Source organism: Xenopus tropicalis, chromosome 5, assembly GCF_000004195.4.
Source record: "Xenopus tropicalis strain Nigerian chromosome 5, UCB_Xtro_10.0, whole genome shotgun sequence".
NCBI classification, from domain to species: Eukaryota; Metazoa; Chordata; class Amphibia; order Anura; family Pipidae; genus Xenopus; species Xenopus tropicalis.
Genome location: NC_030681.2, coordinates 91,415,376 through 91,435,757, shown reverse-complemented (window position 1 = coordinate 91,435,757; position 20,382 = coordinate 91,415,376). Strand labels below are relative to the sequence as shown.

At 38.4% G+C, this 20,382-nt stretch overlaps 2 protein-coding genes across 2 annotated transcripts in view; both read left to right on the top strand.

Moving 5' to 3' along the window:
- LOC108647630 (CD109 antigen-like) overlaps positions 1-8,213 on the top strand; it is a 52,695-nt gene extending 44,482 nt beyond the window's left edge. Inside the window, exons 21-23 of the mRNA XM_018094078.2 lie at positions 4,068-4,218; positions 5,234-5,336; positions 6,446-8,213. Of these exons, the coding sequence (XP_017949567.2) occupies positions 4,068-4,218; positions 5,234-5,336; positions 6,446-6,648 (457 nt within the window). The 3' untranslated portion in view covers positions 6,649-8,213. The remainder of the gene's footprint in view (positions 1-4,067; positions 4,219-5,233; positions 5,337-6,445) is intronic.
- A 10,390-nt stretch (positions 8,214-18,603) lies between these two features.
- The window catches only part of LOC108647609 (CD109 antigen), a 79,482-nt gene continuing 77,703 nt past the window's right edge, over positions 18,604-20,382 (top strand). The window contains exon 1 of the mRNA XM_031902902.1: positions 18,604-18,730. Coding sequence (XP_031758762.1) covers positions 18,657-18,730 — 74 coding nt within the window. The 5' untranslated portion in view covers positions 18,604-18,656. The remainder of the gene's footprint in view (positions 18,731-20,382) is intronic.

Sequence of the window (20,382 nt, the reverse complement as noted above, 5' to 3'; positions counted from 1 at the left end):
TAACTGAATGGTCAAAAAATTTTTTGCATTTTGCAAAAACTTACATTCTGAAAAATAAATTCTCCCCAACAGGTGTGGCCAAAACCCAAACTTTAATTTGTACATTATCCAAGTATGAGCCCTAAGCCTTATGCTAAATCCAAGTTCCCAAAATGCAGGATTTGGTGCCTTTTTATTTTTTACACAATCATACAATCACATTTATTTCTTTAATGTACCCCATAATTGTATTACAGTTATTTTTTACTATTGATAGATATAGATTTGTTTTCTCATTATTTGGAAAATGTTTGTTGCAGGGTTAAAAGCAGTCAAAACACACTTTTTCTTATTTGCAATTTTTCACAATAGTCATAATATTCCAAGCCTGAGTTTCCCATCTACAGGGCTTTTTAATCTTACTTTTTTAATCTTTACTTTAGCAAAACCCCAAATCCAGCAAACTAGTTATTTAACTGCCCACATGTGAACACCAGAAGTTGCTTAGAATGCATATGTGATCATTTATAGATGCCGTGGCAGGATGTAAAGTGTAAAAGACAGGTAGCATCTGTGTGTGCATACCCCAGAATGTAACTCATGGATCTTCGCTTACTTCCATAAATACAGCACTGCTTTTGCATTTCTAAACTCATGAGGGGTGGGTGGAAGCACATAAGTGTGCCCTTTCCCTCCCCTTACACATCCTTTACCTGCACAAGGTATGAATCGATACTGGTGGTATCAGCAAAGGAGCCTTTACTTCTTGCCCTAATGCAGGAGGTACGGACAACACTGTTTTTCACCCATTGGCACATCACCTGCATTATGGGCATTAAAAAAATTAGGATATATACACACAAAGGGGGCCATTTACTAATGGATGTTTTTTTTTTTTTTTATCTATTCAGATTTTTTAGCTGCAAAAGTCGCAAGAAAACTTGTGACTTTTCCGAGATTTACTATGCGGGAAAAACTGCTAAAAATCTGAATCCGACAATTCACCATCTAAACTTGTAGATCTTGTAGAAGTCAATGGCAAAAGTCCCTTCCTTTTCCTGGAAGATCTTTCTTTGCTCCAAATTGTTAGAGGATTTTTTAAGCTGTGTTTTAGTGTGACAATTCAAAAAAAGTAGAGTTGTTTTTTGTGTGACAATTCGAAAAAGTCACAGAACTTTTTTCCACACATACTTTTTCAGTTCAGACGTTTTAGTAAATGTCAGACATTCTTGAAAATGAGTTTATTGGAATTTGAATTTTTTTTTAGAAAAGTTAATTTTAGTAAATCTGCAACAAAGTGTCAAGCCACTCCAAACTTACCCTCAAACTTTAGTCCACACGTGTGCACATCAGTCCTCTAAGTAAAAGCAACACTGCAAAAAGGGGTACAGTGTGGCACTCTGGGACAAACACTTTATATGTAACATAAGTACAGACATATGTAGTTTTAAGGCCCATAGAACACTTGTCTCTGACAAGTGTAGACTAAATAGGGGGAGTAATGTATCACATATATTACATTTTCTTTAAAGGAGGAGGAAAGGCTAAGTCACTTGGGGGTGCCAAAATGTTAGGCACCCCCAAGTGACTTAAATCGCTTACCTTGTACCCCGGGCTGGTGCCCCTTTTAGGAGAAAACCACACCAGCCCAGGTAGCTGTAGTGAGCGCTTCCTTCTTCCACGTTTCTCCTGTGGCGAATTCCCTGGGCCGGTGCATGCGCAGTAGAGTGAAAAGCCGACTTTCTTGTTAAACTTTTCACTCTAATGCGCATGCGCAGCACGCCAACGCAGAAGAAGGAAGCGCTCATTACACATTAATCATACCTTATGCAGAGTATCTTTCCTTTCCCTTCTGGCTGCCACTCTTTATGCCAAATATATTTTTGGAAATATTTAAAATAGAACTAAACCCTCTCCCTAACTTATCTCTGTAACTGCTCTCTCTGCCATCCACTCAAAGCTCCCTCCCTGCAATGTCTAATATACTGAAAAGTGTCCCCAAACGTGCAAAGTTATGCAGCAGACTTCACAGGAGCCATCTTCTCCCATTACAGCTCCTCTTCTGTTAGTTCTGTGACACTAAACCTGCAGGAGCATGTACAGTTAAAGCTAGGTCAGTGAGCAACTTCAACTGCGCTTGCAGCTGCAAGTTATTCAGGTATTGGCAAAGTGGCAGATGACCATCCAAAGTGGAAAAAGATGGCACCTGCCAACTCCGCTGCACAACTGTGCAAGTTTATATGCGTGTACCTTTGTGTGTGAGATATATATATATATACAGTATAAATATGTGATTACAATACTCGGTGCTAAAACATGTCAAAAAGGGGGAAGAATGGGGGGGGGAATAATAAGCAATAAATATTCATGTGTTGAGCTGGAATGTATGTGTACAAAATTAAATAATTAAATAATGCAGTGATCCAAAAAAAAGTACTTGACAACTGTTTTGACAGTATATACCCCAGGCCCATCACCAAGTACATCTAACCCCAACTTCCAATGGATAGTCACACAGTGAAATATAACTCACCACCGTCTGTGTTTTGTCTGGGTCCTCAGGTCCAGGCTAAAACATGTACAGCCTTCCTTACTTTAAAGAGGATGTCCGCCCAAAAACAGTTTTATGCATAATGAAGAAAGTATGATTCTTAGCAACTTTCAATGTACATTTACAGTGTTTTAGAGTTACTGGAAGTAGTAACAGCAGTTGTTTGACTGTTTACATTCTCTGCACATGCAGCTGATTGGCAGACGTGGTGAAGAACTGACATCTAGAGACATCTAGAGAAGTGATTACAGAGAACTGAAAGGAATAAACAAATACTTCTTTCCACTGCAATTACATTTACAAATAATGTTCTTGCCTTGCCTCATTTCTTAAATGGGACTGTCTGAATTTGATTGATAGGTGTCTTCTGTCAACTCAAATCAACTATGTTTGTGTAACACTTGTTTGGCTTAATAGGGGTATTATACCAGGCTAGTTGGACAATTAGAGCACGTGTTACAGCAACCCCCTTTCCCAGGAATGGGCCTCCGCTATATGGGAGCTATGTCAGGGGCTATATGGTGTTGCTGAACTACAACTCACACTGGTGTTGTGCAATATAATAAGTGATAGGACGCCAGGAGCTCTTGCAGTTAACTGGATAATACTTTATTGGACAAGGCACATATGGAATAGTGCAGCAGGGTATATACTCACAGTCACAGCAGTATAAAACTTGGTCACAAAGAACAGCAGCAGATGTGACACTTAAGGAAACAGTATAGCCCACTTGGAGGATATGCAGAGTATTAGCTGTATGCTAGGAATGGATGCCCTTTACTGGAACGGATCCCCTCCAGCCAACTATGGTTCAGGGTAAGGAACTGCCTGAATCCTGCGTCTTAACTGTGGTCCCTACAGCAAGGCATACAAAGCCTGGGTTAGACTAAACCCTTACAGTCTCCTTTGATGGGGCTAGTGCTGCCCTTACTAAATAAGCTATCTATGCTCACCACTCCTAGAGGGTGCTATTACATAAACTGACTGTGCTGGCTTGATCTCATTCACGGGGCCCTGTCCCCGACTTACAAATTGGCAGGTTCTCCTTACTGGGGCCGAATGCCTCAGGCTCAGTGACATGCAGCCTTAGGACAACAGCAGCCAAAGAGGAAGACACTTCCTTGTGCAAGACACTATATAGTCTGCCAAGGGGAGTGGTCAACCTGGCTAAACCTATAGGGGGTAGCCTAATAACTGTAATCTGAGTGTAGAGGGCTCTGCCCTATAACAGCACAGATAAGGAAAAGATAGGGATAACACCATAGGGAGCTTAACCCTATGGGTCCCTACATTTGTTTGGAAAAAAAGGGTGGAAGCACCAGAATATTAAACTGTTTTTTCTAATAAAGAGACAAGAAAACAAACTCCACACCATTATAAGCTTTATACAACATTTTAATTGTTTAACCAATATATATTATATGTGTTTTCTTAAATAATGTATGTAAAAGACAAGTTTTTCTAGTTATTTTGCCATATTGCTTTTCAGCCTGTGTGGTTTTAACTATTTATGAACAATATGACTTTTCTTTTCAAGCTATCAAGGCCCAGAGAAAGAAACCGGCATGATTCTTTGGGAGGTTGATATACTTAGTGGATTCAAACTGGACCCCGTTGGTAGAAATTTAAATGACCCTCTTAAACTAGTGGAAACAAAAGATGAGAAAGTGTTCCTGTACTTCGACTCTGTGAGTTGTAAAAGGAGATGAAATATATAAATAAAAACTGTGTCCCTTTTAAATATAAATACTGTATATACATATTCCTTGTTCCTGAACAATGTTGGTCTAATAGTATAGACTAGTGATGAGCAAATCTGTTCCGTTTCGCTTTGCCGAAAAATTCGCAAATCTTTGAAAAGATCCGCAAAATGGCGAAAATGTTGTGCGGCAAAAAAAAAATTGTTACCCGCGACTATTCTTTTGTCGCCCGCCGCTATTATTTTGTGGCACGGTTATTATTTTGTCACCCGCGGCTATTATTTTGTCGCACGGTTATTATTTTGTTGCCTGCAGCTATTATTTTGTTGCATGGCTATTCTTTTGGCGTCCGCGACTATTCTTTTTTGACGCCGGCGACAAATTTTTCTGCGGCAAATTTTTTTATCCGTTTCAAGAAACACGCCAATGGCGAAATGCGGAGATTCGCCGCGAATCCATGCCTGGCGAAACATTTCGCCCATCACTACTATAGACCAAAATATATATATATATTTTTTTTGTTATAGTTATTAAAAGGAACATATTCCTTTATCCTTGATATAGAAGTAGACACTTGCCATGGGAAGGGGAGCAACTATTCCTCCATTCTTATCCTGTCTGTATGTTTAGGTCATATCCGACAATTTGCCCTTACAAAAATATTAGTATGCTTTGCAATACAGTTTCTTTGGACTGGCCCCCAGATAGAAGTTGTTTAATGGATAAGGGTAAAGTACTTAAATACTTTGAAAAAACAGATATTTTTTGTTTCCACACCCAATGTGCATCTAGATTCAGGCCAAACTGCATTACCCAGAATTACATTTCCTAAAGCCCTGCCCGCATCAGCATGACTAGGCTAAAATAAAGGACAAGTTTGTCCCTGAGACTCCTTAAAGTGTAAAATAAAAATGACAGAAGCTACATTGAATTTATATTTGATATGTATATTATATATGATATGTTTCATAAAATACTGTATATGTATTTGCATTTTCTTTAGATGAACGCAATTGAGAATTGTGTAGCTGTTCCTATGGTTCGTACATCGATGGTTGTAGGTTCCCAAGCAGCACTAATCACAATCTTAGATTATTATAATCCAGGTAAGTGCCATCAGATTACATTTGTGAATATAAATCAATAGAATGAACTCTAAATAAACACCAATCTCACTCAACAACTCTCAAATTTCACCGATCACTCAATTGAATTTCTTTTCTAGGGAGAAGACCCCCCACCTAATCTAATTTCTTTACTAGGGAGGAGACCCCCACCTCATTTATATGTAATAAAGTAAAAAAAATATGAGGAGGAAAACAAATTTTGTATCAAGATATTCTATTTTATCTATAAAGAAGATATTCCATTTTGTCAAGGATTGTTACTCATTAGATACTAACTAAAGTCTTTGTGGCCGATTCACTAAAGGTCGATAAAACGAGCGCTATTTATAGCATGCATTAACAATTTTATCGCTTCTTATTTTTTGCGACTTAACGCTCGATTCACTAAAAGGACAGGCGTCATAATTAAGATGCAATGTTCTTTAAGTTATTTAACTCGCAATGAGAGTTTTTCTTGTGTTATTTCCCGCTGCGCGCAATATATTTTGCCACGTGCTACATTAGCGCACGATTTTACACATGTAACCATTACTTTCGGAAAACCACTGTTCTGAAAATGACCATTTCCCTTAAAACTGGAGGATGCATTATTCTAGGGCCAACACATACTTGAAAAAATCCCACTGCAAAGTCCATATTGTGTTGCCAAAAGCTCACGAACCACAATTTTCTTTAAGTACCACTTGCCCCAAGTAGGTGTTAATCTTTGCACAGACTAATATGATATTGAGCGTGTTTAAAGCTTCATATGTGTTTGTGAATCATGTGTTAGTATTATTTCTATGCAAAAATTAACGCAATGCGAGGTAAATAATGCATTGCATTTGCCTTTATATAACTTTATACTTTTGTGCACTATAACCACACTGGTATCTTTATTGAGCAACAGTATAATACACACTTTGTTGCATAGCCCGCCCTTGGACTAGAGCCTTCAGATTTCACTATGGTGAGCAGTGACACTGGATTCTATTTTAGTATAACTGCTTATTACTGCAAAAACCAATTTGTGAGAAGCTACATAGAAAGAATATAAGAAGAATATAAACTAAACCAAAGTTCCATAACATTTTTTTTTTCAATTTCAGAAATCCGTACAACAAGAATTTACAATTCAGATAAACTAAGTAAAGCCACAGTTTGTGAATTCTGTGGACTGAATTGCAACAATTGTATATCCAATGTCACAACATCTACGAATACAACTGAACAGGTCTCGAATAGCAGCGCTACTGCACCAAAACTTGCCATGCTTTGGTTCTGCGTGATCTGCATGTGGAATATTCTCTAGCCATGATATTTAGATACAGTTTTACTTAAAATATTCTTTGTATTCTTGCTTTATGTTCAGCCTTTTAATGCTACTTTTCTCCTCCTAATGATCTGAATTTTAAGTAATCATATCTTATAACAACAAGTTTAGTGTAACCCAGCTTTATATCAGGCCAGATAATTGCAGAGCTGTATTAATCAAAACTAATTACATATTGTTGATAGGTTCTTATTAGATAAATCATTATAAATTAATTCTTCTATTAGAAATTGTCATTTTTTTTAAATCTATTTTTTCTCACTAACTTTATGGTTTTAAGAAGAAGGTCACTTGGTTAAACAGACGGAAACTGGGGAATGCAGAAAGAAAAAAGCAGACTATAATCTCACTAAAATTGATTTTGGAAATGATCTTACCCTGGCAATACTAGTCTTGTGAAAAGGGGGCACTATTAACTCGTTCTTGCATAATCCCCTTCCCACTAGAGAAAGCCTTCTAAGTAAAGAAGGCTGAAATGAGGGGCAGATGCAAATCCTAGTACAGGCAATTAGTCAGGGCAGGCGGCAAACCAAAAGCCGTCCATGAAACATGGAGGCGGCAGACAAGCTTAATCCAAAATAGCAGGCCAAGGGTCATAACTAGGGGGTCAGAAAGCAGGGGGCAAGGGGAAAGCCAGGAACTGATTTACAGAATTCAGGACTTCAGAATACAGGATCTCAGGAATACAGGAATTTAAGGCTTGGACAAAACAAAAGAGCTAATGATTCAGCACCATGGTGTATGGAAGAGGCAGGCTTAAATAGCCCCTTAATTGGCATAGCAGGGAACAGAGACAGGGGGAAAAGCGATTGATATAAACTGGCAGGCATAAAGCACACTGCCTCCTGTGGCTCAGTCTGGAGGAAAAGCAAGCAGTACTCCTCAGGTCCCTGGTTCTAAACCAGGAAGTCCCTTACATATAGTAGACTGTATATTGGTTATAGTATCCAATATACTCTGCAGTATATTATCTGGCTGTTAGATTGCAACATGGATACCTACATTGTCACCACTGAGGAAGTCCATTCCTCATAATTACTTTTTGTAAACTACTTATGAACATCCTAAAACTCTTTTTCAACAAATTCCCATGGATCAGTTCATCAGCTTCATGTGGGTTTCTTTCAAGTTATAGGTAATGGCCTTGTGGGAACGGTTTTTGCAATGGGATTATGATAAGGTCAGAAAAGTATTGGTATGGGGTGGATAAAGATAACATGAACAAACGATTATTAAAAGAACTGCAACTAGTGACATCAGTGATATTTTGGGTTCCATGCTATCAAGTAAATGACAAGGCTGTGTTTATATTTTTCATTACAAACACTAGTGATAGTAGGTATGTATATTGTAGTGGGGTTTTACTAGAGAATCTGATCTTAATGGATAAATGAAAAACAAACAATTTATGTTGTTAACATTCCATAGTTGTCCCCGGTATTTTGGATCATTTGACATCAGAACAATGTTATCAAAATTCTTTATTAAGATGTAATAGAACATATACAGTATATTCAAATAAAGAAAGCAGATCAAGATTTAAAGGTATGGTGTGTGTCCCCAGTTAATAATGTAGAACAGTGCTGTCCAACTTCTGTGGTACCAAGGGCCGGAATTTTCCTGGCCTACATGGTGGAGGGCCGATAATGGAAGCCATTTTTATGACCACTCCCATTTTTTAAATCATACCCACTTGAAACCACACCCGTGTTATCACATGACCATACCCATATTAATGGTGGTAGTACAGCAAAAACCTGCCATACTCTGCCTTCCCTACCCTGCCTGTGTGTGCCATACTCTGCCTGCCCTATGCTGCCTGTGTGTGCCATACTCTGCCTGCCCTACCCTGCCTGTGTGTTCCATACTCTGTCTGCCCTATGCTGCCTGTGTGTGCCATACTCTGCCTGCCCTATGCTTCCTGTGTGTCTCTCTGTACTCTACCTGCCCTATGCTGCCTGTGTGTATGGCACACACAGGCAGCATAGGGCAGGCAGAGTATGGCACACACTGGCAGCATACAGTGAAACAATGCTGGCACTGCTACTACAGTCTGCACTATAGCTATATTAAAAAACTTTTTAATTGCAGTACCACCTCATTATATGTTTTTTTATACTGTGCATGGTTTATATGTGGGTTTCTCCTCCTACAGTCTAAAGTGTGAACAGGAGAACAATGTGAGTGATTACAGCCTGAGCCTGAGGTGTGAACAGTGCAGTGGGTGAACAATTCAGAGATTAAAAGGTGTGAACAACACAGGGAATTACATGTTTAAACAATACAGGGGGATTACAGCCTGAATATGAGGTGTCAACCATGCACTGTACTGATACCATTTAAAGTTTACACAAAGGTAAGACATCAAAGCTGCCAGAAAGGTGGGGTGCCCACACAGAGGGGGGTCGCGGGCCGCATGCAGCACTTGGACAGCACTGACATAGAGCATTGTACCCATAGCAGTACCTACATAGAGCATTGTGCCTATAGCAGTACCAACATTGAGTATTGTGTCCACAGTAATAACTACACTAAGCATTGTGTGCATAGCAGTACCTACATAGAGCATTGTGTCCATAGCAGTACCTCCATTGAGTATTGTGTCCACAGCAATAACTCCACTGAGCATTGTGTGCATAGCAGTACATAAAGCACTGCGTGCATAGAAATAACTTTGTGTTGGGTGGTAGAAAAGTTTGTGCTAAGTGTAATATGGCATGGGGGTTGCTGGTTGCATAGTGTTTTGCAGACAATACTATCTTGCAGCATACTGATTACACTTGGTACTTTATATGGCATTGGCCTGACAAAATGTCAAAGAGTATATGTCTTTGCCACATAGTTACACCACCGCCTAACAGTGTAAAAACTCTAAATCAGGGGTCCCCAACCACCGGGCCGGGGACCAGTGCCGGGCCGTGGGCTGTGCTGAACCGGGCCTCCTCTGGTCCCAATTACCTGTGATTCCAACTCCCTGATGTATTACACAGCCATGATAACAGCTATGCGATGCCCAGGAAGCTTTCTACTGATTGCGACAAGGACCAAAGTACTTAAAGGTCCATACTAAGCAGCAGGGGATGTCACTACTTAGGTGGGAGTAAGAAGAGCAAGGGGGCCGGGTGCATCTATTTGCAGGGAAACAAGCTCAGGTCTCGCACTGATTATGTATTATGATGAGTTGTATCATATTTTATAATGTAATAATAATAAAAATAAAGTGCATAATATAAAATGTAATAATTACATATACATTATATATGTAATAATTGAATTATATACTATGCACTATTTGCACCACCACACCCACCCCTGGTCCTTGGAAAAACTGTCTTACTTGATGCAAAAAAGGTTGGGGACCACTGCTCTAAATCATACCTATATCTAACAAATGGATGTGTGTGTGTTGTCAGTGATGGATAAAGTTGGACACAATTGCATGTATGTATGAACATTTTATTTATATAGCAGTGTATAGCAGTAACGTGGACATCATAATTAATTCTCAACTTTTCTAACATTCCCATGGGATATTAACCCAAATAAGTGGCAAGGCACTAGTTGAGACAGAATTAAAAGATGGGAACACAAATTTATTACTTTGAAAATGTGATCTCCAGTAGGTATATGCTTAGCTCCAGTGACCAACTCTGCAGCCTGTAGTTGGCTGGAGCATTGAGACAACTGACTGTTCATCAAGTATAAGTGCTATGGAACAGAAACTTTTCCTGAATTAATCTTGAAGTAAATATCTATTATGTTTTCAGCCAGGACAATATTTACAAGGAGTCTGACCTCCAACTGGAAATGCTGTCTGGTTGTTAGGGTCACTGTCCGCAGCAACCAATTGAGGTTGACAGTGATGCTTTTTCTACGGCTTATTTTGGTAGTCAGACCAAACTATGACAGCTATATTATAATACATTGCGACAGAAAACTGACAATTTGCATAGTAACTAGAGATGTGCCAGTATAATTGCTACAGAAAATGGATAATCAGCATATTTATTGCTATGCAAACCAAACATGGTAAAAATTGAGCTTGAAACTTTAATTTCTAGCTCATATGTACAAATATACAACTGAAATAAATGGAAATGGAAAGTCATTTTTTTCATTTCCTTTGTCACACTGTAATTTAAAGTTCCTGACTCCTTAAATGGGTGACAAAGTGATGCCATTTTTAAGTTATTTCTCTCAATCCCAAAATGGATTCTGGGGCTTAATTACTTACTGTTGTTATCATTCATTAAAATCAGCTTCACACTGTAATTTAAAGACTACTGAATGAAGCTCATTTTAAAGGCACAATAAAATCTACAAGTTATAGTGGATTTACACGTTTCCTGCTTTTGGAATTCTGCTGCTCCTGTTCGGTTGGCTGACCCAGCATTCTCTTGGGTGTAAAATGCAGTTTTATAAATAACAATGTTTTGGAAAACAACTTGGTAGTCACTTAAAATACAAGAGAGCATGTGTGCTAGATGAAGGCAGAAGAGCTTCTAGCCCTGTAGGCTGGGGCAGCACATCTGATGTTGCCACTGAATGCACCTTTCCAGTGCTCAGAACTATGTGAAAAGGGTTGTAGGATCACTAGTGGAGAACGTGAAGTTGCACTCTCTCCAATAATATGGAATCATTTCTAGACTGAAATTGACTTTTAAAGTTATCTGGTGATGCACCTATATGCAAAAATGGCACTAGGTTGCTATTAACTATTGTACCAGAATTTACTTAGTTATAGATGGTGAATCATATTGTGATACATGCAAGTTGGGTTTATTGCCGATCTCAGAGAAAAACCTGCCATGACAGATTTCTTTTGTAGTCTCTCCACTTTGTTGCCATTAATCTCAGAAGTGGCTTTATACACAAAAAAGTTCCAAATATCAGTGCCCTAAATGTACTAAAGTCAGTACATTTCTGGGGCCTTATTTACTATGACAGGGCAACTGCTAAGCACAAAAAAACCCCATATTAATTCCATACACTAAACTGTTGAATCTCCACCTAAAGTTTCTTAGGTAGGTAATGATGTGCGTGCAGGTTCAGGTTAAAATTTGATATTTGGGCGACCACTGGGTGTGGGTTGGACTTGGAAGTACACTGCCCCTCTGCTGCTGAAAATTCCCTGTCTTGGAACCAGAGGATCACATAGAAGTAGTGTATGGAGTGAAGATGTGGGTATGGGTTGGATGTGGGCCCTTCAATGGCAGCATTTTTAGGGTTAGGGTGGGTGCATGTGGTTTACTGACTGGTTCTTAGTAGGATTCTTACCAGTCAGAATGATGATGCAAGCAAGACTCATTCTTTAGTTTGCTATTAACTATTGTACCAGAATAAGCAGAGGAAAAACAATATTCTGTGGAAAACTGAATTTTGAGGAGAATCAACATAGCAGATTAAAAAAAAACACATTTATTTATTTATTTATTTATTTGGAATCACTGACCTAACTGGTTTTGCTAGCAACAGTAATTGTCTAATCTTCTCAGTGATCCACCTATTATTACTTTCCAGAGTCAGAATTTGCAGTCAACTTTTTTTTTTATAGAAAACAGTGTCAGGCATCTGATTCAGTAATTAATTTTTACAATAATTTTTTAAAATAATTTTTATTTAATAATAGACAATAGTTTAACTAGAAACTTTAACCATGATTATGTTAGTCCTCTCTTTTTATGAAAAATATATCTTACCTAATATATAAGTATATATAAATATATCTTACCTAATGCCATTTTGTAGAAGTCAATAACAACAGGCATCCTAAGCATAATACAAGCATTTTTTTCTTTCTGGGTTTTTTGAAATTTTTGAGAGTTTGTAGATCCTTTGACAGTTTTATTCAATTTAATTTTTGTTTTAGAAATATGGAAGCATTTGAGTTTGGTAAAAATTCAAGTTTATTTGAATAGAAAAAAAAACTCAAAAAAATCACTAATTTGAATTCTGATAAATAAGCCTCCCCGTGTTGGAGTGTCCATGTAAGTAATACCAATTAACGTTTTTTTTTTTAAACTTTCAATTTATATTACCTACATGGGCACCCCACATAAATTACATTCATGTCTGTATAGCACCTCACTGGACTTTGTACTGAAAAGCAAGACAATGCTGCTGAGTCCTCTTTCAAAGAAACACCTAATTTCTTGCCAGATGTACTGACAAACAGAACCCCCTGTAGGCTGCCAGTCCACATAGGGGCTACAAAATAGTCCATCAGATCCCATGTTTGGCACCCCTAGGAACTTTCTTTATGCTTGTGTGTTGCTTTCCAGCTTTTTTTTTTATTACGTTTGAATGTGACTCACCAGTAAAAGACGTTGAAGACCTTTGCATTAAGGGAAGGTGCAACATGATAACAAAATTAGTTAAAATATATATGGAATGAAAAAAGGGTGTATTTTACAGCTGAAAGCAGCAATTATGTGTATTAAAGTAGATCTTTAATACTGGACACTCCCTCATTAGAATAGCAAATAACGGCCTAAGAACAGTTTGAACTATTAAAATTCAGGTCACTGTATTTTTACTTAACTTTCTGCTTGTGTAGTTTTGGAATCTGTGTAGGTATATGCACAGTGATGTGAGCAAACTGCCTGGTTTTAAGCATCATGATGCAACTATGCCTAAGGCCTTCATATTCTTGTAAATTTAATGGGGCATATTAACCAAACTATGCATTTGGATTTTTTATATCACTTGTTTTAGTAAAATACTGTAGGGATCATTTACATTTGCAAGTACAGTTGCAATCCCTGCAATTTCCCTTGCAGTCAGTTATGCATATACCAATTTTATTAAAGGTACTGGCATTAAAATGTGCACTTTGCATTCCTGTATAATTGCCCTGGGCACAGCACAATCCTTCCTGCCTTCTACTCTGAATTGAGCACTGCTGCGGCTATTGAGGAATGGGAACCCTGGTGCTACTGCCATCTCATGACCAAGCAGTTGTTCCAGGAGCAGCACACTTGGCCCTAAAGAATCAGGAGCAGGCGTCACTGCTGACAGCAGCCAGACTTCTGTGCAATTGCATCCATATTGGCACAAAATGCACAATTTTGGTGAATTAGACACAATTGTGGTAGGCGCAGCGTAAATATGCCAATTATTGTGACCACAATAATGCTGGAATTCTGAGAAAAAAAACATGGCATTGTGGGAAAAAAACATGGGGGATTGCCCTCGAAATTGCACTTTGCATGAATTGTGCGTTCATTTAGCCCCATTTAGCTCATTACAAAGTTACAAATATATGAAAATATCATTGTCAGTCATTCAGCCATACTGCCATATATTGCTATATAGTCATACATAATTATTAGTAATGATTGGTTTTACTATTGATTAATAACTGGGTTTTAAATATGGAAAATTTCAGATTGAAAAACTTGAGTAGCTAATCCTGGCACTAATTGTGCATGACAGGGCAGGAAAAGTAGTTGACCTTTAATGGATGTGATTATGCCAACAAGCTGTCATGCTAAAAGAACATATAATTGTATCATTACATATAATAGTTATGGGTGTGTGCTCCTTTCTTCAACACAAGCTAGGAAGCAGGCTTGGTGGGCAGGAAATACCATTGATGGAGCAAAAAGAAGAAGAGTCCCAACTGTTACTCTCAACAATAGTTAACACAGCATATAATGATTGAAAGGTTGTGGTAATTGTGTAATAGAAGTGACTACTGTTGGTCTGACATCCCTGAGTAGCTGATCAAAAATATCTAACATTATTGAATCTGTATATATATATTTATAAAGATACTTTAGCTAAAGCATCAAGCTTACAACAAAGCTATCTGGCAAGCTAAAATAGAGATGGGAAAGGATTTTGCAGCAAGAAGTAAAATGAATCAGAATTATATTTAAAAAATAAAAAAATAAAGCAAGAAGAGGTGGGACCCTTATTATCAGAGGGAGGTCAGTTAGTTGATGAGAGCAGTGAAAAAGCAGAGATTCTGAATTGTTATTTTTTTATCTGTCTACACAAATGAAGAACCGTCTAAGGAAGGTTTCCTTTTTAGTAGACCCAAGTCCACAAGTCCAGTAATATAACTACAGACGCATGGGTCACTCATGAGGAAATTCAAAAAAGACTTGAACATGTAAATGTAAAAGGTCCAGGACCAGATGATATTCATTCCAGGGTACTAAACAAGCTTAATTCAGTGATTCATTAAAGTCTGGCATGGTGCCGAGAGATTGAAAAATTGCTCATGTGATGCCACTGTTCAAAAAGCTATGAAAACTATGTCTGACATCAGTGGTAGGAAAGCTTTTGGAAGGGGTAATAAGGGATAGGGTACTTGACTACTGCTTTTGCTTCTTTATAGGTCACTGGTAAGGCCTCACCTTGAGTATGCGGTGCAGTTTTGGGCTCCAGTCCTTAAGAAGGATATTAATGGAGCTTGAGAGAGTTTAGAGACTGCAACTAAACTTGTAAAAGAGATAGAAGCTATAACCTATGAGGGTAGATTGTCAAGGTTTGGGTTGTTTTCTTTGCAAAAAAGATGCTTGCATGATTACAGTTTACAAGTACATAAGAGGCCATTATAGACTGATAGCAGGGGATCTTTTCCCATAAAATTGATCAGTGCACCAGAGGCCACCCCTTTAGATTAGAGCAATAGAATTTTCAATTGAAGCAGCGTAGGTGGTTCTTCATGGTGAGGGCAGTGAGGTTGGGAAATGCCCTGCTGATTTTATCATTGCCTTTAAGAGTTGCTTGGATGATTTCTTAATCAAGCGTAATATCTCAGGCAATTAGTATAGATATTTTCAGCCTAACTTAACAATGTAACAGTGTAACTGTTGTAAGAGATGCGATGGATAGGATCATCATTAGGTGTATTTTCACCAGTGTTAACTCCAGCAAAAATGCCTGGTCTTGCAGCAAGAAAGATGGAGTTCTTTTGCCAGCTAAGGAAAAGCCAGATGAATGGATCCCTAAAGTGGATGAAGGAGAGTAGCATGGGCCTTCCATGCATCAAATATGAAGTTTGGGATTATACCCTGAAAGGTTCCAGAGCGTGAAAGTTAAACTGGACTAAGTTAAACTTAGTCTTGACTAAGTATTGTTGAAATGCGATAGAACTATGTTCCTGTGACCTTTATGTTGGGAAACATTTGTCTGAAATAAACCTGTGTTTTTTCTAAAAGTCGTGGCATTCCTGTCTCTGTGCTCCAGATCCTCTGCCTACTATAGCTAATTTGCCATAAAAACTTTGTGTACAGGCAGATGGCATGTCACACTCTGTACTAAAGAGTAAGTGATGATCTGCCATTAGACAAATTCACAGGGGAAATTTAGACCTGCCTAGTCCAGAAAAGTATAAGAAAAAGTCAATGCTCTTGACAAATGATTGTATTCCCAAACACTGGCGTTTCTCACATATCACTTACTTTATCATCTTGCAATTTTTGCCCTTTGTCACCTATTTATAGTACCACCCCTTTTGAGTCTTTTGAATGTGAGGTTAACTATCTCTTCCCTTGTGTACAGCGCCGGATTTGTGTTTGGGGTGCCCCGAGGCTGCCCCTGTTGGTCGCCCCCCCCACCTCCCCGAGCGTGAATGCGTGAACACCCAGACACCTTCCCCCCCGGCATACGCATACATTTGAAGTGGAGAGAGGTCCCCATTGCTCCATATGGGAGCAAAATGTAAAAATTTTGGGCCTGCTTGTGTAGTGCTAAACTTTGAAGCATTTCATAGACACAATCCACTATGTACAAGTATATAATGTGTAGGCCATTTGAGGCAGGGGAATAGCAAACTGTCTGTCTGACAGATAGCAGACAATTGTTGTAAATGGAACACATAAACAATTTGCCAGCTTTCTAACCAGAATATTACAGTGATAAGTAATGGGATCAGTCCTTTACAATTTATTGTATCAGTGGCGATTTCATAGTATCAGGTACTCAAATACTGGAACAGTAGCTCCTTCCATTGCTGAGGGCCCCGGAACTTAAAAGGCTCAGGAGATCTCTAAATTATGTGCTATTTCAATATGTATTATATAAATATAATTTGGTTTGCAGATATTTGCATAAATTACTTAATGCTAGCTAGCTGGATATATTAACTAGTCTGACCTAGAAAGAAAGCCTGCATGCAAAAGCTCCACGAGTATTATTTTTTGTTATAATGATTTTCATCCAGACTAAAATATAATGAATATAATCTGATAGATATTGGATGTTACAGAGTAATGACTCTCATAGTTTTCCTTGTGTTTCATCCGCTGAAAAGGGGAATTTCAGAGCCTTCATTTTGTGGTTAAGAGTCCGGAGACAGGACTTAACATAGGGCATGGGTTTATGGAAAATTACCTATATAAGGAATTGTCTGTGCCCCATAACTGTAATTGTTGCTATTGTATCTATTTTGTTCCTTATTATATTTGTAATTTAAACTGTCTTTTCTGCATAGCCCCCTGATTATACAGTATGTATTACTATGCTTGTACCCTAGCTTATGCTTATGTATATTATCAACATAGCTTCTTTGTAATCAGCTTGAAAAAAGAACTGAAATATTATTAACACTTGCTGTGATTATCATTTTAGTCAATAAAACTATCACACCACTATAGTTATGTTAAGTTTCACACAAAAGTATTACTTACATCAGCTACATAACTTACATCACCGACTCCTATGTATCTCCAACTGAATGAACCAACGCCACCTCAAACTGAACCTAACAAAAACTGAACTAATGATCTTTCCACCTAAGCCTGGTCCTACCCCGTCCCTCTTTACTATCTGTATCGATGGCACGCTCATCAACCCTGTCGATTCGGTGCGTTGTTTGGGGATGATCTTTGACTCCTGACTCTTCTTCTTCTTTGACCATATTAACACCACTGTCAAAACCTGTCACGTTTTCTTACACAATATTGCCAAAATCCGTCCCTTTCTTTCTACTGCAACAGCTTGACTACTGTAACCTGCTACTAACCAGCCTCTCTAAATCCCATCTCTCCCTCCGTCAGTCGGTATTAAATACTGCTGCCAGAATTTTGCTTCTCTCATCCAGGAGAGTTCAGGTCCTTCCCCTGCTAAAGTCCTTATCGTGGCTTCCTATTAAACAAAGAATATCTTACAAACTCCTTCTCTTAACCTTCAAAGCTCTCCATTCCTCTGCTCCTCACTACATCTCTTCTCTTGTGTCTCCATACGTTCCTGGCCGACACCTCCGTTCCTCACAGAGCAGGCGATTGGTTGTGCCCCCCACTACTACTGCCGTTTCCTTCCTTAAACCTTTCTGCCTTGCTGCCCCTTAACTAAACTTAAAGACTACCTCTTGGAGCACTCACACAGCACTGATCTGGGAACTAGCACTTACATTGCAGTGTTACCCACTGTAACCTACAGCACTTGACTATTTGTGTCCCTCCCATCTAGATTGTAAGCTCTACGGGGTAGGGACCTCCAGCCTCTTTGACTCTTAACTTATTGCAACTGTGTTTATCTTGTATCTATCTGTATTTATTGTTATACTTTGTATTTATCTATTATTATCTTAACTCCCTGTTTGTATTAATGTATTCTACTGTACAGCTCTGTGTACAGAAGTAGCGCTTTATAAATAAAGATATGCATACATACATCAGTGATGCCCAAATATATTCAGCTTTTCTCATATAGCATGTTTGAGAGCTGGATTAAAATAAAAGGGTGATGTCACACAGTAAAGTCTATAAAGATTTTAAGCAGACCGGGGGTCATAAAAATCCTTTGGAGGGCCTCAATCGGCCCATGGGTCTCCAGTTGGAGAGCCCTGACTAATATGGTATAACTATAACTGCTTTATCAGGAATAACTAGATTCCTAACAAGGTGTGGCCACATTCTTCTCATTAAATCAAATTAAAATGATTGCATCACTGCAAATAATAAGTCCTTTCCAAAGGTCTAACGGCAATACAGTTCCTGGACATCCAAACTTCTGTGGTTCCATAGGAAGCCAGGATGTACCTGCTGGATCATCTGCTTCTGAGATGTATCTGCCTCTCACTTTTAATATTCCACTTTTCTGATGCTCGGTAAGTTAAGGGAAACCAAATCTCATTGAATGTAAAATTGTGTTAACAGTGTGTTATTATTTTGCTTGATGTAATTCAGCTGCCTTATTGTTTATTTCTATAGGCATACTGCACTGTGTCTTTGGTACTCAAAAAACAAATTGTGACAAACCTTTAGCTTCTAGCTGGCCATTATCAAGTTGTGTTATAAACCTAATAAGAAATCAGAATAGGCTATCAATAGAAATGTTCACAATGTTTTCTCTTAAGTGCCAATCATCTTGTATATAATCCCTGCAATTTTACAATCTGATGATATTATCTCCTTAATATTGTTCTGCTTTATATAACAAAAGATTAAGATATACATTTTAACATTGCTTTCTAGATATTGCAACCCTAGTATTTTCATCTACAGTACTGCATTGTCAATATATTATCTGATTTTGCACATTAGGACAGGGTTACTATTCAGGCTTGAGAATTGTATCACAATACTGTATAACCAATGTTATTTAAAGGTTGTTGCTATACCCACCAGGTATAACAATGTTCTTTTACCATATACTGTATATATATCTATATGTATTATATTTACTTATATACTGTATAACTATTTTGCACAAAGAGGGGACAAAAATATATTTATTTTTTCAAGTTCATGAATAATATTATCAGAAACAACATGAGTGAACTCAGAAGCACATAGCAGGTAGACAACACTGCATCCCAATGAGTTTTAGTGGTACAAAAGCCAGGACTAAGGCACACAGATTGTTTTGAACCCTTTGAGAAAATGGCCAAAATATTAGGGACCACCCAGGCACCATGTGCTCTGTCTCTTTAGTCTCTCAGCCAGTGGTGTTTTGGGAGCCTGGGACAGAGGTTTCAGTAGGTGAAGTACAGGTTCAAGGATAGTTTTGTAACAGCTTACTCTAGGGGGCTGATTTACTAAGACACGATTTCGAATCCGAATTGGAAAAATTCCGATTGGAAACAAACATTTTGCGACTTTTTCGTATTTTTTGCGACTTTTTCGTATTTTTTGCGATTTTTTTCGGCGTCTTTACGATTTTTGCGAAAAAACTCGAGTTTTCCGTAGCCATTACGAAAGTTGCGCAAAGTCGCGATTTTTTCGTAGCGTTAACACTTGCGCGCAAAGTCGCGCCTTTTTCGTAGCGTTAAAACTTAAAAGGCGCAACGTTTCGCGCAAGTTTTAACGCTACGAAAAAATCGCGACTTTGCGCAACTTTCGTAATGGCTACGAAAAACTTGCGTTTTTTCGCAAAAATCGTAAAGACGCCGAAAAAATCGCAAAAAATACGAAAAAAACGCAAAAAATACGAAAAAAAATCGCAAAATTACCGATCATTACAAAAAAAAACGCAATCGGACGCATTCGGCCCCTTCGTGGGTTAGTAAATGTGCCCCTAGGAGTGAGAGGGCAGGATAAGGGAAGTTAGTATAGCAGTCAAAGGCCCCAATGAGCAGACTGGTGCTGCAGGTATAGAGAATTAAGTGGTTAGGCTCAGGGATAGAAAGTTTCTCGGGGTGTGGGACCATTGTGAGCTTTGCCTAGCGCTGGGGAGTGTTCACCAAAGCAGGCAATGCTACATGTGAGATTGTGTGAGTAACAACTGGTTTAGAAAGCGTTTGAAGTATTTACTGAGTTC